Source organism: Pongo abelii, chromosome 1 (genome assembly GCF_028885655.2).
Source record: "Pongo abelii isolate AG06213 chromosome 1, NHGRI_mPonAbe1-v2.0_pri, whole genome shotgun sequence".
In the NCBI taxonomy this organism is placed as follows: domain Eukaryota; kingdom Metazoa; phylum Chordata; class Mammalia; order Primates; family Hominidae; genus Pongo; species Pongo abelii.
Window position 1 is genome coordinate 132,887,205 of NC_071985.2, and position 18,485 is coordinate 132,905,689.

Sequence of the window (18,485 nt, forward strand, 5' to 3'; positions counted from 1 at the left end):
CTCCATCACCCAGGCTGGAATGCAGTGGCGTGATCTAGGCTCACTGCAATCTCAGCCTCCCAGGTTCAAGTGATTCTCGTGCGTCAGCCTCCAGGGTAGCTGGGATTACAGGCACATACCACCACACCTGGCTCATTTTTGTAATTTTGGTAAAGACGGGGTTTCACCATGTTGGCCAGGCTAGTCTCAGACTCCTGGCCTCAAGTGATCCACCCACACTGGCCTCCCAAAGTGCTGGGATTACAGGCGTGAGCCACTGCCCCTGGCCTAAAAACTATTTCTATATATGGATGCTTTAAAAGCAAATTCACTAATATGGTTACTTTCATCAGTGAAGTAGTATACAGTATATGATTAAATATTTACTGAATATAATCTGTGGAACTTATTCTTTAGTTACTTATGCTGTTTTCAAACAGAACAATTGCTCTTAAACTTTTGGGAAGTATGGACCTTCTGGGACTCTTCCAAGAAACATGCATAGCCAAAAGAAAATTTTGCAAACAACTTCAGGCTGAACAGATCCACGTTAAAAACGCCTAATATAGAATCACACACCTTAATGTAATTTATCTTAATTGTGTCTACTCACATAGGTAGCCTATTTGTTAGCTTTATCCCGGCCTGGCTTTTCATTCAGCTGAATGAAATACAATTCAATGAAATACAATTTTAATAAAAAAATTAATAACTTACGATTAAGCTGGCTCATTTAGAAGGATTTATTTCTTCAACCATTGAAAACTACAAATCTGCTCTAATCTGCTCTAATTTTCAGACAAATCATTAACAACTCTTACTACTTTTGTTTATAAATATTTAAACTGGCCAAATAGGCTTACATATATGTCATTAGCAGGACAACAGGAAAGAATTTTATTAACATTGTTGAAAAGAAGAAATCAGAAGGGGATCAAATCAGTACCATTGACCAGGTATGTGAAATACTGTTCACAACCTGTCATGTACCGACCACAGAGCCTCAGACATCTGACTAAATGAATCTACCCATTGGCGGAACTTTATAAAAACTCTGAAACTCTAGGTCAATAGCAATAGCACTAAAATATTCTATGATACGATGAATTAAAAAACACAAGAACAGAGTATTAAATGGCAATTTTTTTCCCTTTCTTAAAAAATGTTCAGTCTGGGCACGGTGGCTCACACCTGTAATCCCTGCACTTTGGGAGGCCAAGGTGGGTGAATCATGAGGTCAGGAGTTCAAGACCAGCCTGGCCAATATGGTGAAACCTTGTCTCTACTGAAAATATAAAAAATTAGCCAGGCATGGTGGCTACTCAGGAGGCTGAGGCAGTAGAATCACTTGAACCCAGGACGCGGTGATTACAGTGAGCCGAGATCCTGCCACTGCACTCCTCCAGCCTGGGCAACAGAGTGAGACTCTGTCCCAAATAAAAAAAAAAAAAATGTTCATAATAGTAGTCTGACCTATTGTAAGTAGAGAGGTAGACAAGCAACTACCATTTTACAATCATTTCTATGACTGCAATAGTTATACTTTTTAAATTTAAAGCTGGGATGGATTAAAATACAAATAATGCAAAATATTCCCCTGATATTTATTGAAATATATCCTCTGATTACATATAAGAATAAACAAAATTACAATAAAAATTCATCTAGGAATGTGCTAGTACAAAATAGAAGTGTTTTTATCACTTTAAAATTCACATACTAGGCCCTGTGGGATTCAAACATACAAAACAAAGCCCCTATTCTAAAGGAGTGCCCAGTGCTCTTAGAATAGAGAATGAAATATTAAGTGTATAAAGATGAGAAATGATAATAGCCCCCATGTTCACAGCCCTCAAGAAAAGTCTTCATTTGTTCTATGTGAAACCTATTGCTGGTGCAAATATTTTATTTTGTGTCCCAAAGCAGACTAAGAATTAATTACAACCTTAATAATGGACAAGAAAGTTTAAAAACAATCTTTTCTAAAACTCACAGGATTTGGAAAGAAAGCATCTGCTGTAAAGCAAATCAAACAAAACCCCAAAGAAAGGTAACAAAACTGAACTTTCCAAGGAAAAGGAAGCTGTGTTTCTTAATCACAGTTTCATTCTTACATTTTGCAAAAAATACTGATCTTAAATATCACTTGGTCTTACAAAATACAATCCTTCATTGCCACTATTTTGTAGATTTTATGAAGAATGTAAAATATTGTCTCTTTCTAAAGGCAACAGTATTTTTCTCCCCACATAGTTCTTACCTACTTGGTCAAAAGAGCTATGACTCTTCATAACTGATCTAATCAAAGTAATGTTTTAATTAATCAAGTTCAATAAAAAGAACTTGAGGAATTTGTTTCTTTTTTTCAATAAATGTCAAAGCTATAACATGTAATAAACCTTAAACTAAAAATACATTCCAAAGTCATTACATATGTCCCAAGTTTTCTAAACTTTGGCATATTGACTGGGCCGTGTTCTGAAATGTCATACAATTTTGTCACGTTTTTCAACTGAATTCAGCAAATCCTCAATGGTGGCCTACTTACACATTTAGTACTGTGCTAGCAGTTGATCAGGGCTCCAGTAAGATATAAACAGAAATGGAATTAATGGAACCATTTCTGCACACTTCAGGTAAGTGAAACATATATTTCACCTTTCCATTCTATTTCAGAACGCGGTATCAGCGGATGCAACAAAGACCACAGAGTGTAGCAACGGAGAAATGTTAGCATAAAAAAGTATAGTTAGCATAAAAAAGTATAGTTTTTTTTTTTTTCAATTAAAAATCCTACGTCCCCTGCTGGTTAACTACAGCACACTGCACAAAGTTTACTGTGATGACAACTGTTTCTAAAAAGCAAACCTTTCTTCCTTTCAAAGTGTCTTCCTCCAATCCTTAGGCCATGACTGATTCTAGTACTTTTGATCTTAAGACACACAGTGATGACTTTTTTTTTTAAAACTAGCAGGTTCGAATGTAGGCCCCAGGTGTCCGCCGTCATGCTTCCGACTCCGGGAAGTGAGGGAAGCCCACCTCCGGTCAGGGTTTACTGTAAGCAGCCCAGAGCCGGAGCACCGACGCAGAGAGACGTGGAAACGATAAGCGAACGTACTACGGGGCCGCAGCGGGATCCCCGCGCCAGACGCCACCCCGTTAGCAACATATGGGAGAGCAGGGATGGTTCCCAGCTCCTTGACAAGCGCGGCGACGGCTCCGCGGGGCCTGGCGACGAAGGCGAGGCGAGGCTGCGGCGACGGAGGGGCGCGGCGGGCGGGCGGGCAGGCGGGCCGCCGGCGGAGCCCCGCACATTCCTCCCCGCGGCAGAGGCGCACGTGGGGTTCGAGGCCGCAGGGCCTGCAGAGGCGGCCAGAGCAGAGGGCGGCAGGTGCGGGAGAGAAAGAGGACGGGCCCCGGAGGCCGCAAGCCCGAGCAGGGGAGGACGATTCCCGGAGCAGCGGCATGCGGCTCCGCGACCCCGAGGCACCGGCACCGCGGACAGGGTGGGGGAAGGCAGGGGGGCACCGGGGCGCCTAGAGACGACAGTGTTGGGGTCTGAAGGAGAGACCGGATGGGGGCCCCGAGGGACGCTCGCCGGCGCGGAACTCAGCTCACCGTGCCTCCATCCTTAATGATGATCTTCTTGGCCAGCATGATACTGCGGTTCGCGGCCCGTTTCTTCTTCTTCCCCTGGGTCATTTTACCATCCTCGATTCCTGGCGCTGCTGCAGCCACTCCCGGGGCGGCAGGCCCCAGCGGCTAGTGCCGTCCCACCACTACTGCCGGGCCGAGCCGCTCTGGGCGCCCGCCGCCATCTTGAGGGCCCGGCCTGCCTCCGGCGGCGCGTCACAATCGTGCGATCAGCCGACGAGCGCGCCCCGCCCCTCCCGCGTGATGCCGCCCCGCCCGCTCGCCGCCAGCCCGCTCTACAGTAGCGGCGCCGGCAGCGTGATCGCGGGCTCGTGTGGGTGCTGCTGGCTACCTGTACAACTCCGTGCTCCGGCGTCACCAGCTAGCTAAATCTTCGCAACGGTCCTGGGCGATAGGGGCCGTTATTGTCCCCCTTCTTCAGCAGATGAGGGAATTTGTTTCAAAAAGTTGTTACCTGCTCACGGAAACAGACGTCCTAAGCTATTAGCACAATCTCCAGCTGTGTTCTAATCAAGACAGGAACCGAAGGGAACAGTAAAAAAGAAATCATTTTCCACAAGTAATGGGTAACTGAAGAGATAAGGTAGTGTTTCAGAAACAGTCTTGTCCTTTTGGTGCTCAGGGACCCCCGCTAGAACTCAGCCGGCTCACGGTTGTTTACCTCCCTAGACCCAGGACATTTTTTATTCCCTGCCAAAAAAAATACCTTACTTGACCGATGTCACCCTTTGTGGCCCTCTACGTTTTTACTATATTGTTTAAAAATAAATTTGATGGGAACATTGCTAGAAAGGGCAATTTACACAAGTGGAAGTGGACTTTAAAGTATCACAATGTTAAAATTAGATATTGATAACTACCGTGTTGTATAATAGAATATCCTTTAACTTAAGAGAGAAACACAAGGGATAGGGATACACCGCATGTTCCCTACTCTCAGATGGTCAGGGAGTAACATGTATGTGTATGTATATATAGGTGGGGAAAAGAGAGGGACAAAGCAAAATGGCAAATGTTTAAAAGTACTGAAACTAGGTATGGTAGTTCTAAGATATGTTCACAGATTCAATGATATTCCTCCCTGGAAGGGGAGGACTCTAATTCCCCTCCCCTTGAGTGTAGACTAGGCTTAGTGACTCTTGATAGATCAAAACAGAAGTGACAGTATTGACTTCAGAGGCTAGGTCATAAAAGGCACTACATCTTCCTTTGCAGGTCTCTTTTTCATTCATTTTGGGGCTTGGAGCCTGGGGAAGCCTGCTTGCATGTTTTCAGGACACTCAAGCAGCCTATGGAGAGATCCAGTTGTCCAGGAACTGTATGTAGCCTCCTACGAAATGCCACGGAGTGAGTCACTTTGGAAGTAGATCCTCCAACCTTGGTCAAGCCTTTGGCAGACTACAACTTCATGAGAGACCCAGAGGTAGGACCACTCAGCTTAGCCACTCCTGGAATCCTGACTCAGAAACAGTGTAAGATGAAAAGTACTTGATGTAAGCCACTAAGCTTTGGGGTTATTTGTTGCACAGCTATAAATAACTAATATATAGGGTAAAAGGAAAAACAGAGTAAATGAATGTATGAGTTCTTTGTACTCTTTTTGTAACTTTTCTGTAAGTTTGAAATTATTTCCAAATAAAATGTTAAAAAGTAAATTTGATTGAATTTCCTGTTCCTTGTATTTTCATACTGACTAAAAATGGAAAAAAAAACCTAATTTCCATGGAAGGGAGAAGAAAAGCAATTTATAGCCTGATAGATACTTCTAATTATGTTTTCCAATCAATAAGTATATTCATTGTACTTGTTTTGAAACATATATTCTCATGTTGAAACTTTTTTTATTATTTATTTATTTATTTTTTGAGACAGAGTTTTGCTCTTGTTGCCCAGGCTGCAGTGCAATAGTGCCATCTTGGCTCACTGCAACTTCCAGCTCCCAGGTTCAAGTGGTTCTCCTGCCTCAGCCTCCCGAGTAGCTGGGATTACAGGTCCCCGCTACCATGCCTGCCTAATTTTTTTTGTATTTTTAGTAGAGATGGAATTTCACCATGTTGGCCAGGCTTGAACTCCTTACCTGAGGTGATGTGCCCACCTCAGCCTCCCAAAGTGCTGGGATTACAGGTGTGAGCCACCACGCGTGGCCTATTATTTTTTGAGACAGGGTCTCACTCTGTCACCCAGGCTGGAGTGCAGTGGTGCCATCATGGCCTCCTGCAGCCTCTTCCGAAACAATCCTTCTGCCTCAGCCTCTCAAGTATCTGGGACTACAAATACACACCACCATGCCTGGCTAATTTTAATTTTTCTTTTGTAAAGACAGAGTCTGGTTATGTTGACCAGGGTGGTTTCAAACCTGGCCTCAAGAGATACTCAGTTCTACCAAAGTGCTGGGATTACAGGTTTGAGCCACCGCGCCTTGCCTGCAACTTTTTAGTTGACATCCAACTTGAAGTTCCTTAGAGAAAGTAATATGATAGATTTCATAATTCAATTCCCAGGAGCTTATTTTGAATGGAAGTAGAGGGCTGGTAATTTATTGTGTGGTTACTTTGATTTTCATAGTCCCTCAAAATCATACTTCATCTAGCTATACCAATTTTATCAGCCTTATGAACTGGTTATTGTTCAGTCATTCAAAAAATATTTACTGGGTGCCTGTGTTTGTCAGTGTTTTATTTAGATGTCAGGGATACATCAATAAATGAGACACTATTTATCTGCACAGAGCTTACATTCTAGTGGGGGACACAGTTACAAAACAAAAGGAAGGTAATTGCAGATTGCAGTAAATACTGTTGGAAATAATGTAGTAAGAGAAATTTAACACATACTAAATGTCCAGAATGTCCCTGGCTTTGTGCTAGAAAGGCTGCAATGATAAACAAGAGAGATCAGTCCTGTTCTAATAGGCCTATTGTGTATGAACTTGTCACTTTGTATGTGATTTGGGTTGTGAATACAGCTGGCCCTCAGTATCCTGTGGATTCAGCTATCCTCAGAATAAAAATATATTTTTTTAAATCCCACAAAACAACAACAACAAAAATACAAGTAAAAAATACAGTATGACTACACAGCATTACATTGTATTAAGTACTATAAATAATCTAGAGATGATGTATGTGGAGGATGATAACCAAATACTATGCCATTTTATGTAAGGGACTTGAGCATCCACTGATTTTGATATCCATGGAAGTCCCACAACCAATTCCCACTCCCCTCCTCATATGGAGGGATGACCGTATTCACAAACTTTGCGCTAAGAGACTGATATGTCAGTTAGGGTTTTTTGGTTAGGATCAACAGAAACTAACACTGACTAACAAACTAGTACTCGCTAACGTAAGCAAAAGGGAATTACTTGGAAGGATATTGGAAGTTTTGAAAATTAATGAGAAGGCCAAGAATCAGGCTTAGAAACAAGCAGAAACCAATGTTTGGAAAGTTAATGAAAACAGTTCATGAGGCACCTTGAAAGGGAGTGGGATTCCTTGGAAAGAAAGGCAAGTGGCCAAAAGTAAAAGATTCCTAAAGAAACAAGATTGTATCACAGAATCCAAATCCCACCCACCCCCACCATGCACAATTTATTAAAGAAACTGCACTTCACCATGCTAACAGAAGAGGGTCCTCTTTAACTAAAAACTGAGTAAGTCACCCACATCCCTTCTACCCTCCATTCTATAGAGCCACCTGTTATTGCTGATTCAAGAAGATCCTACACATTTAATCATGAATAGAAAAGCCACACAAGGCTATTATAAAAAACAGAAAATGAAAACTTTTCGATCAATAGAAAATACTACCCTCTAGAAAATATGAAGCAGAGGCAAATAATATACAACACTCCAACATGAATATCATTAAATAAGTAATTGCACATATAAAAGAGCACAGCAAATAAAAATTTTTAAACTCAATAGTAAGATGTAAAATGAGAGTTGAACAAACATAGGCAATATACTGAAAAGATAAAATCATCTAAAAATGAAAACTAAATCACAGGGTACCTGAGAGACACAAATTAAAGTAAGAAACACAGAGAAGAGGAATACAACAGCTATGAGAACAAAAATGAGATAAAAAGGATCAGAGATAAACTAATATAAAAAAATTATCTGGGTCTCTAGGTAAAAATCAACAACAAACAAAATGTCATTTCCAAAAGGGAAAAAAATCAAGTGGTGCCACACTTCTTGATAATAACATCAAGCAACCCAACAGTGAAGCACAAATTCAGACAAACTCAAGAAAAGGAAATGTTTGTCAAGGATTTTCTACATGGCCAAGCTGTACTTTAAGTATCTAGGCTCCAGAAGAAATTTTAAACATGTCACAACTCAGAGAATATTGTACAGTACTTACAAGCCCTCCTTGAATACTCTACAGAAGAGCTTCATCCAGCCAAGAGTTGACTGGAGAGACTTCAGGTAAGTATCAGTAGGGTATTAAATATACTTTTTTAAAATTTTAATTAATTTTATTACAAAGGTGGGGATTAGGATGGGAAAATAGTGTGTAAATATTATATGTTCTAATCAAAAAGAAATAAGACTACAGAAAATATGAAGAGATAATATATTCACTGACAGTCACATAGACAATTAGATAAGAGTCAAAGAACATCATTTAAAGGTGTCAAATTAAATAGTAGAGGCCTAGACAAGCAAACTGGGGACTCTAAATGCATTATATAAAATGTTATCACTATAAATTAGAACATACAAACCTTTCTAAACATCCAAAGAAATTTTATAAAGACCCCATGTTGTGAAAGAGGCACTAGTAAGTATAGCAATATGCATATTTGTTTGCTTTTTAAAAAGAAACATATGAAAGATAAATTGGAAAACTAAGAAAATACTTACAATAATTACTTATAAGAGATGGTTAGGAATGGAAGGATAGGTATGACAGCTAGATTTTTTCAGAGTACACTTTTCATATAACACTTCTCGAAAAAATTTATCTTTTTTTTTTTTTTGTAGAGACAGGATCTCACTCTGTTGCCCAGGCTGGTCTTGAACCCCTGGCCTTAAGTGATCCTCCCACCTCAGACTCCCAAAGTGCTGGAATTACAGGCATGAGCCACTGCACCTGGCCATGTTGCTAAATTTTAATTGTAAATATTAATTTGAATTCATGATCTTTTAAAATTGTATTTCCTAGCTATGTCCACTAAAATGGCCTAGAAACAATGACAGCTCAGTAACAGTGGATTCTATAATAAATTCCATTCACTGGCTAGAAAGAGTCCAAAGAAAAAATAAAATAAATCCCACTCCCCTTAAAAGGTATAGGGCTCCTTGGAGAATTAGCTGATAATCCAAATTTGGAACAAGACAAATATAAGGTAAACCTCAGATTTCTTGTGCCTGAAGCAAATAAGGACTAAAAGACTAATGTGGTCATGTTTAAAAAACACAAGAGTGGCCAGGTGTGGTGGCTCATGCCTGTAATCCCAGCACTTTGGGAGGCCGAGGCGGGTGGATCACGAGGTCAGGAGTTCAAGACCAGCCTGGCCAAGATGGTGAAACCCCATCTCTACTAAAAATACAAAAAATTAGCCAGGCGCGGTGGCAGGCGCCTGTAGTCCCAGCTACTCAGGAGGCTGAGGAAGGAGAATCATTTGAACCCGGAGGATGGAGGTTGCAGTGAGCCGAGATCATGCCACTGCACTCCAGCTTGGGTGACAGAGTGAAACTCCGTCTCAAAAAAAAAACCCAAGAGCTAGCTTGCTGTGACTTCCATGGGCTAGAGGCTCACAATATATATGAGCATCAAAAAGAACTGTGACCGACTGGCTATAATATATTAATTTTTTTTTAATTCATGAAGACATGGTCTTTTTTTTAAAGAGGGGTATTAGAGAAACAGGAGGGAAATATACTTTTTTATTTTAAAAAAAGAATATAAACTAATAAGTGTAGAAGAAATTTAGAGCACTAAAAAAAATTTATCACCATTTTGCACCCCAGTGTAATAAATGATTCAGTCAAGAATCATCAATTGATGCTAAAGCCATTGGGAAACAGAATATTCTCCTGGTGCTAAAACATTACTCCACAGATTACTAAGGGTGAAAAAATGACCTTTACCACAGGGAGAACTTTACAATAACCTTTACAATGGGGTAGTCATCATCTTAACCAAATAATCAATTACCAACATTAATAACGAGATTATCTGTGCCTTTTAATATGATACAATATAAAATCTGTGAAATATTTTTACCCAATACATTTAACCTGAAGGTAATCAAACCTATAGACTTGACTTCCAGTCCAAAGGACATGAAAGGAATAAAGGGAACAAATCAAACCACATAACAGAAGCAAAGTAACTTTGGTCCTTCAACGAGTACTATCATGGGGAGAAAAGTCATTAGAGGTAGCATTTTCAGTCTCTTGGTATAAAAAAGCCATTGAGGGACAGGTGGTGGTGCAGGAAGGGGACTTCTAGACCAAAGGAGACAATCAAATACAAAGCATTAACCTTGATTTTACCCTCGTTCCAAAACAAAAAAGCTATAAAAAATCATTTTTGAGACAACTGGGAATACAGTTGACTCCTGAACAACAGATTTGAACTGCGTGGGTCCACTTATATGCAGATTTTTTTTCAGCCAAATGCAGATGGAAAACACAGTTATTTGTGGGATGTGAAACCCGCCGATAGGGAGGGCTGACTTTTCTTATACGCGGTTTCCTCTTAAGGACTTGAGTGTGCCCAGATTTTGGTATACACGAGGTGGGGGTCCTGGAACCAATCCCTCACGTTTACAGAGGGGCAATTGTATTCAAATTTGAACTTAGATGAAGTGACCTGAATTAATTTAAATTTTCTTAGATGTCATAATGGCACTGAGGTTAATTAAGAAGATGTCCATATCTTTAGGTCATGCATGCTGGAGTATGTAGGGGTAAAGTGTCCCAACAGAGATAAAGCTAGTGTGGCAAAATGTTAATAATGGTTGGATTTAGGTGGTATACCAATCTTTCAACTTTTTTGTATGCTGCAAAATGAAAAGCTGGAGAAAATTTAATTTTAAAAAAAGTTCTTTAACAATGCCGCATGTGTGAGTTCATGGAGGTAGCCCATGAGTTTTTTAAAGCTAAATTGGCACAATCTGTCATAGCATGATTGAAGCCATTAAAATGGCAATATTATAAAAACAAAATATTGAAAACAAAATGAAACTTGACACGAGGGAAATGGAGAAAAATAATATGAAATAATGGAAATTTGAGGCATTATGTATATATAACATCCAAAATAAGTGGCAGGTTTTAAAATTCTAGAATTCATAGCAATATGACTGGAACAGTTATAAAATGAAACATGGGCACACATCTTTCATTATTTTCTATAATTCTATCATCACTCAGGAAATATTACCCTGCCTTGGCTATATTTAAAAGACCTATTGAAGCAGCATGCATATATTTAAAAAGCACTTAGCATCATCATTTTAAAACGCTGTATTTACTATCCAAGCAGAATAAAATAAAATAAAACTTTAGCCTAAAGGGAAAAACTTAATAAACCCTCAATTATTAGAAATCATGTTTGTACATGCAGTATCTTTTAAAAGAGCAAACACACACACAGAGATTTTGTGTCTAAATCACACAAGTCTGATTTAGTAGATTTAACTGAACCTCTTAAATACTCTACATTTAAAGCTGGGGTGTCCAATCTTTTGGCTTCCCTGGGTCACCCTTAAAGAAGAAGAATTGTCTTGGGCCATATATAAAATACAGTAACTAATAATAGCTGATGAGCTTTAAAAAATTGCAAAAAAATCTCATACTGTTTTAAGAAAGTTTACAAATTTGTGTTGGGCCACATTCAAAGCCATCCTGGGCTGCATGCAGCCTGCGGGCCGCGCGTTGGACAAGCTTAAAGTATATTTTAACGTGAATTTTCAGTGATTATCACTAAACACTGTAACAATATTCATTATTCTTTTAAACCTGCAGTGAGTTCTACCTTTAAAAAGAGGAAGTGTATATCTAAGATAAACTGTATATTTCCAAAAGAACACCATGTTATTTGTTTTAAACAAATTACCTCTAACATTTTAGAAATCCTAAATGAATGAATGAAAATAAATGCATAAACGAAAAACACCTGATTCTCAGGTCCAAGGGAGGAAAATGTGATCCTAACACTAGTGAAGCCCTACTGTGAGCCAAAATAACAACTGGTATCAGGTTTTAGCTCTTCCTTATAATGGTGATAGGTAATGCCTAATTTAAAATTAGTTCAAAATTGTTTATTAATATACAGTACAGGTAAAAGGTTTATAAACCATGTTTTAAATTTGTAGTTTAAAATAGTCCAGCATTTATAAAGTTGTCATTAAACATAAGAACTGAAAACTAAACGATAATACTATGCTTTCTCTCTCTCTATATATATATATATATGTTCTTAACACAGTATCTGATTATAAACATTTTTCCACACTAGATTCATGTTATGTTCAGAATCATTTGACAGATATTCTAAAATTAAAAATGACAATGTATAAATTAAAAGTCTCCGGGCTGGGTGTGATGGCTCATGCCTGTAATCCCAGCACTTTGGGAGGCCGAGGCAGGCAGATCACCTGAGGTCAGGAGTTTCAGACCAGCCTGGCCAACATGGTGAAACCCCGTCTCTACTAAAAATACAAAAATTAGTTGGGCATGGTGGTGAGCACCGGTAATCCCAGCTACTTGGGAGGCTGAGGTAGGAGAATTGCTCAAACCCAGGAGGCAGAGGTTGCAGTGAGCAGAGATTGTGCCACTGAACTCCAGCCTGAGTGACAGGGCGAGACTCTATCTCAAAAAAAAAAAAAAATTAAGTCTCTGAAAAGAAGAATTGTTGTTGCTTGTATCATCCTCATCAATTCAGAAGGATGTGTATAGAGATGAATGGTCTTTGTGTAGTAAGAAATTTGGCCCATCCAAAGAAAGTTCTGGTGTAAGTCTTTGGGAGTTCTCACGGATAGGAATGTCTTTATTATTCATTGTGAGTTCCTCAGACAACACTTGACAGTTTATGCTAAGGAGATAACCTGTGGTGAGGCCCTGAAGTCTTGATGTCAACCAGATCTCCAGGGAGGGGCAGACGTTGGAAAGAGAGGACAACTACATGGGCAAAAAAATCAACCAACCATGCCAACTAATAGACCCTCTCTCAATAAAAATCTGGACACCAAAGCTTAGGTGAGCTTCCCTGAATGGCAATACTATGTGAGTACTGTCAAACATTGTAGTCAGGAGTAGATAACACCTTCCATGACTCTACAAGAAAAGGACACCGAAAGCCTCAAGTTTGGACCACTCCTAGACTCTGTTTTATGTGTCACTTCCTTTGGCTGGTTTTATTTTGTATTTCCTTTCTCTGTAATAAATATGACTGTGAGTATAATAGCTTTCAGTAAGTTTTATCTTTCTAGCCAGAACTGAGGGTGAACTTGGGAAACCCCTGAATTTGCAATGACCAAAACACTCTCAGCCATAGTAGAAGCTCAAATCTTTGGTAATTGAAGGCAATTTATTTCTTCCTTGCTATTTTCTTTTCTAGAGTGTATATGTAATCAGTCCTGCCTTAAAGGAATTCTCTTTTTAAAAACAGTAAGAAAGACCAGTATGGGCTGGGTGTGGTCGCTCATGCCTGTAATCCCAACACTTTGCGAGGCCAAGGCAGGCAGATCACTGAAGCTCAGGAGTTTGAGACCAATCTGGGCAACACGGCGAAACCCCATCTCTACAAAAAAATACAAAAATTAGCTAGGCGTGGTGGTGCGCACCTGTATTCCCAGCTGCTTGGGGGCTGAGGCTCCTGGGAGGATCGCTTGAGCTTGTTCTGTCAAGGCTGCAGTGAGCCAAGATTGTGTCACCGCACTCCAGCCTAGGCGACGGGAGGAAGACCTTGTCTCAAAAACAAAAAACAAAAAAAAACAAAACACAAAAACACCCCAAAAAACCCCACCAGTATGATTACTAATGCTGGTCACTATCAGTCTCTTTTGAAAGGCAGTATTGGCTGGGCGCAGTGGTCATGCCTGTAAACCCAGCACTTTGGGAGGCCGAGGCAGGTGGATCACCTGAGGTCAGGAGTTTGAGACCAGCCTGGCCAACATGGTGAAACCCCGTCTCTACTAAAAATACAAAAATTAGTTGGGCGTGGTGGCGTGGCCTGTAATCCCAGTTACTAGGGAGGCTGCGGCAGAAGAATTGCTTGAACCCGGGAGGCGGAGGTTGCAGTGAGATCACACCACTGCAGCCTAGGTGACAGAGTGAGATGCCAACTCAAAAAAAAAAAAAAAAAAAAGGTAGTATTATCCATAAGATTCAGATTATAAGATACTTTTGCATAGCACTGGAACTTGAGGATTGTGATATATTTCCAACAAAAGAAGCACTGTAATACAAAAAAGATTATTAAATATTTTTAGTCAGTGCTTTTTATGAGAGGTTGCCAAAGAAAAATATACATTTTAAAAATGCTGGCACTTTAGTGATTTTTTACAAAGTATTTTGTGTAAGGTTACTTCAGCAGTAGAGATAGGACTAAAATCCTGTATATTATCACAATTGATCTCCATGCATTCAATTGATGGTCACAATAGAAGCAATTATATTCAAATTATGAAGAAAATACATACCAAACTTCTATAATTACTTAACCTTGAGGCTAGCCTAGAGATATTTAAAACAAAAAATCTGTTAGGCTGTTATTAACATATAGAAAGATAAATTCTAACTAGTTTAAATAAACCCAGTCTTTTCTTGTTGTTTCAGTTTTTGTTTTGTTTGTTTTTTGAGACAGTCTCACTGCCACTCAGGCTAGAGTCCAGTGATGTCATCACGGTTTACTGCAGCATCAAATTGCTGGGCTCAAGCAATCCTTCTGCCTCAGCCTCCTGAGTAGCTGGCCCCACAGGTGCATGCCAACATACCTGGCTAATTTTATTTTTAAGATTTTTTGTAGAAACAAGGTCTCCCTATGTTGCCCAGGCTGGCCTCAAATTCATGGGCTCAAGCGATTCTTCTGCTTTGGCTTCCTAAAGTGTTGGGATTACAGGAATGAGCCACTGCACCTGGCCGACCCAGTATTTCATGCTAGAGTACGGGCTAGAGAAAAGGAAGAAAGATCACATGTGACAGTGATAGAGATACTACAGAGCTAGAGAAAAAGTTCAGCAATTCATTTTTGATATATAAAGAGAGAAGACTAATTCATAGGTTAGGTCATAGACACAGGTAAATAGGAAAATAAGGAAATATAGAAAAAGATTTGTATAGAGTTCTTTATGAAAATAATCTATTTCAATAAATCTATTAAATAGGTAATAGCTGGATACCAAAAAATGACAAGAGAAGTTTATCAATTAAAAAGCTGTTTAACAAAAGATGAGTTTATACATTCCTTTGAATTATGTCCATAAAAAATTTAAATATACAAATTACATTCTCAAACCCAAAAGAATCTTTCTAAACAAATGAAATACAGATATAGACAAAGTCAGGATCCAAATTATTTTAAAAAGTTTTTAAGTTACAGTAAATTATATTTTGTAATTACAAATGAAACAACAAACTGACAGTTTTATGCAATTGTTAAAGTTTCAAAAAGTTCAATGATAGAGCAATAGTATCACAATTTATTTAAGTACTGTTCACAAATGTTTATGCTTTTGTAATATACCTATTTTAATTTTGTTAATGAATTTAAAGAGCTAATGTTGAAACAACCAAAAAAATAGAAATGTATTTATTCTTAAAAATCCTAATTTTGCCCATGTGTCTAAAGTTGTGAATTACAGGAACACCCTCCAGAAAAATCAGGTATTTGGTAAAGCAAGGCACATAGGACCAGATTTTGATAAAGGTGCTTGTTCTCTGCTCCTATAACTACTTTAAATAACCTGGAGATTCTTAAGATGACTTTCAATACAGCATAAATAACTTTTATAAACCTTTTTTATGTAAAGCATACACCCATGATAATTAAATATTATAATGTGAATGTGTAAATCAAATGAGTGATGCTAAACCCTTTAAGAAAAAACCCAACTCAGTTTAATGACTATGCAATGAAATTTTTAAAGTTCAATAATTTGATATATAAGAATAATCAGTATTACAGTAAGTGTAGAGAACATAATTAGTTTCCTTTCAGATTATATCTTAGAATCTAAATATCAAGCTACCTTTCCTTCCATGAAATTATGTGACATTCAATATAAATTGATGTAAACATTTAAATTTTGCATCTCTAAACTATATATTCCACCATAAAAGTAGCCTACAACATCTCTAAAATCACTTATTAAAGAATTGATAATATAATACTACTGTGTGGAAACATCCATCTGTTGCATTTCAAACTTTTCTTCCCAAATACCATATTCTTAATTTTTAAAAGAACTATCGATTGGCACTCTTCTCCCGTGAGTTAGCACATTTTCACATTGAACAAAGTAGTTGCGTGATAACAAATAAAAAGTATAGGAATTTAAATAATGAAGGAGTCATCATTATAAAAGCTTGATACAGTAAGGCCTGTGGAGGTCATCAAAACACACATCACACACACAAGGAAATGGCATTATCTGTATATGTAACATGATCCTAGGGCACAGGTCTACCTTCTCATGTATGATTACTTTTCTATAAATTAAAAATTATAAACTACATAGCCCAATCTCTAATAAACATTTTCAAACCCACTAGAAAAGCAAAATATAAATTACGCCTGTCTAATAAAATCGTGCTTTGAAAATATACTTGACTACTTTGTCCATTTTTACAGTTCTTGTTTACATTTTTATAACTTTCATTAGGAATTTTGAAAATTGTGTTTCGACACCTAAAAATGTGTTACCACTGTAACTAACATGTCTAATATCTAATTTGCTTGTATAATTTTTTTAAATATTAAAATAGAAACAGACTAAACCTGATTAAATGTGAATGCACACTGCATTAATACATAAGTAACCAACCAATACTTGAATGTGAGCTAAACATAAATCATTATATTTCATCTTGAATTCTGTGCATTTGCAAGATTTTGATTTTACTTAGCAGTAAGTAATAATGTAAGTCTGAATATTATTGCAGTCTAAAACTACCATGTTCAAAATGTGGTGAACTTAGTAAACAAATACTCTAAAGGGTGGTTACTGAAAATCATGCTGGGCATCCAGAAAGTTTGCTTGGTACCAATTTGGAATCACCACCAAAGTGATTTTAATGATTTGGTAACTTTAAATGCTTTTAAACTTTGGATGGAATTGATGAGACCTGCAATCTGTAGACTATTACTGCAAAAGCAAGGCAACACCGCCAGTTCACGTTAGGCAAGTGTACCCAACAGTTTGTAACATAGTATTTTTGAGCCAAATTCTGTTTAATAAAATCTGTGAGAGCTATATAAAAATACTTATTTTTTACAGTTTTATATCTATTAGAACAGTCTTTAAAAATATATACAGTATAGGCCGGGTGCAGTGGCTCATGCCTGTAATTCCAGCTACTCAGAGGCTGAGGCAGGAGAATCCCTTGAACCAGGGAGTGGGAGGTTGCAGTAAGCCGAGATCGCACCACAGCACTCCAGCCTGGCGACAAAGTGAGACTCTGTCTCAAAAAAAAAAAAAAAAAAAAGAAGTATTTTACTTTGTTCATTCATACTGTGTGTGTGTGTGTGTGTGTATTTTCTTTTTTTTCTTATTTTTTTTTTTTTTGAGACGGAGTCTCGCTCTGTCACCCAGGCTGGGGTGCAGTGGTGCGATCTTGGCTCACTGCAACTTCCACCTGGTGTGTTCAGGAAATTCTCCTGCCTCAGGCTCCCGAGTAGCTGGGACTACAGGCGCGCACCACCATGCCCGGCTAATTTTTGTATTATTAGTAGAGACAGGGTTTCACCATGCTGGCCAGGCTGGTCTCGAATTCCTGACCTTGTGATCCACCTGCCTCGGCCTCCCAAAGTGCTGGGATTACAGGCGTGAGCCACTGCGCCCAGCCAGTAAAATATTTCTTATACTCAGTAAGTAATTCTGTCTATAGTTAATAATTAAATTAAACCCATATTCAAATTATAGAAAGCATTTTTGCCCACCAAATCATCTTACCATTTCTAATATATTCTCTCTCCCTTGAACCAACTTATTAAATAACTCATGTAATCTTCATCCTCAGCTCCAGTGTTCATTAAAAAGGAAAAAAAACCCACTATTTTAAAGCAAAATGGTGGCTCCTTCTCAGTAGCTTTTTTTTTTTTCTTTTTTTTTTGAGACAGACTCTCACTCTGTCGCCCAGGTTGGAGTGCAGTGGCGTGATCTCCACTTACTGCAACCTCTGCCTCCCGGGTTCAAGCAATTCTCCTGCCTCAGCCTCCCGAGTAGCCGGGACTACAGGTGCGTGCCACCACACCCAGCTAATTTTTGTATTTTTGGTAGAGACGGGGTTTCACCATGTTGGTCAGGATAGTCTCAATCTCTTGACCTTGTGATCCACCTGCCTTGGCCTCCCAAAGAGCTAGGATTACAGGCGTGAACCACTGCGCCCAGCCTTCTCAGCAGCTCTTGTGGGAACACAGAAAGGGAATTCAAAATTTGGCTACCTCTCCCACTCATGTGATCAGGGAAGAATAGGCTTATGAGAGACCTAAAAAAATCTTCCGAGCAGCCTTGGATTTAAAGTCATAGCGCTGTTTAAAACAATGTAATATGGCAATCTGGAATGTCTCCAAGAAAAGTCATTTTGGTCTGTCACTGACATCTGTACTATTATTTGTTTGAATGTTGTTTTTGTCAACAGTTGTAGATTAAAGAAGTTTTTACAGAT

The 18,485-nt window shown here is 38.7% G+C and overlaps 3 protein-coding genes across 7 annotated transcripts in view; 1 reads left to right on the forward strand and 2 right to left on the reverse strand.

The window, feature by feature from the left end:
• Positions 1 to 3,819, reverse strand: part of MFSD14A (major facilitator superfamily domain containing 14A) — a 61,462-nt gene extending 57,643 nt beyond the window's left edge. For 2 of the 3 annotated variants that reach the window (XM_054530756.1, XM_054530757.1), the window contains exon 1: positions 3,598 to 3,815. In XM_054530756.1, the coding sequence (XP_054386731.1) occupies positions 3,598 to 3,681 (84 nt within the window). In that variant the 5' untranslated portion in view covers positions 3,682 to 3,815. Of the gene's footprint in view, positions 1 to 3,597 lie in introns of all 3 variants that reach the window. The other variant, XM_002810563.5, reaches the window with a different exon arrangement.
• On the forward strand, positions 1,548 to 18,485 carry LOC129049932 (uncharacterized). Of its 2 annotated transcripts, XM_054530844.2 has the most exons (4): positions 1,548 to 4,216; positions 4,849 to 5,056; positions 7,770 to 8,069; positions 17,938 to 18,485. In XM_054530844.2, the coding sequence occupies exon 1, from the start codon at positions 2,928 to 2,930 to the stop codon at positions 3,612 to 3,614; it is 687 nt and encodes a 228-aa protein (XP_054386819.2). In that variant the 5' UTR covers positions 1,548 to 2,927; the 3' UTR covers positions 3,615 to 4,216; positions 4,849 to 5,056; positions 7,770 to 8,069; positions 17,938 to 18,485. The 2 variants fall into 2 exon arrangements, with proteins under 2 accessions (XP_054386819.2, XP_054386813.2); XM_054530838.2 differs by lacking the exons at positions 7,770 to 8,069; positions 17,938 to 18,485 and having other exon boundaries at positions 4,849 to 5,298.
• SLC35A3 (solute carrier family 35 member A3) overlaps positions 15,018 to 18,485 on the reverse strand; it is a 56,323-nt gene continuing 52,855 nt past the window's right edge. For both annotated transcript variants that reach the window (XR_010138056.1, XR_008513335.2), the window contains exon 9: positions 15,018 to 17,276. The gene's annotated coding sequence lies outside the window, so the exon portion shown is untranslated. The remainder of the gene's footprint in view (positions 17,277 to 18,485) is intronic.

Excerpts from the sequence above, each read along its gene's own strand:
- LOC129049932 (XM_054530844.2), top strand. The coding sequence starts at position 2,928 with ATGACTTTTTTTTTTAAAACTAGCAGGTTCGAATGTAGGCCCCAGGTG.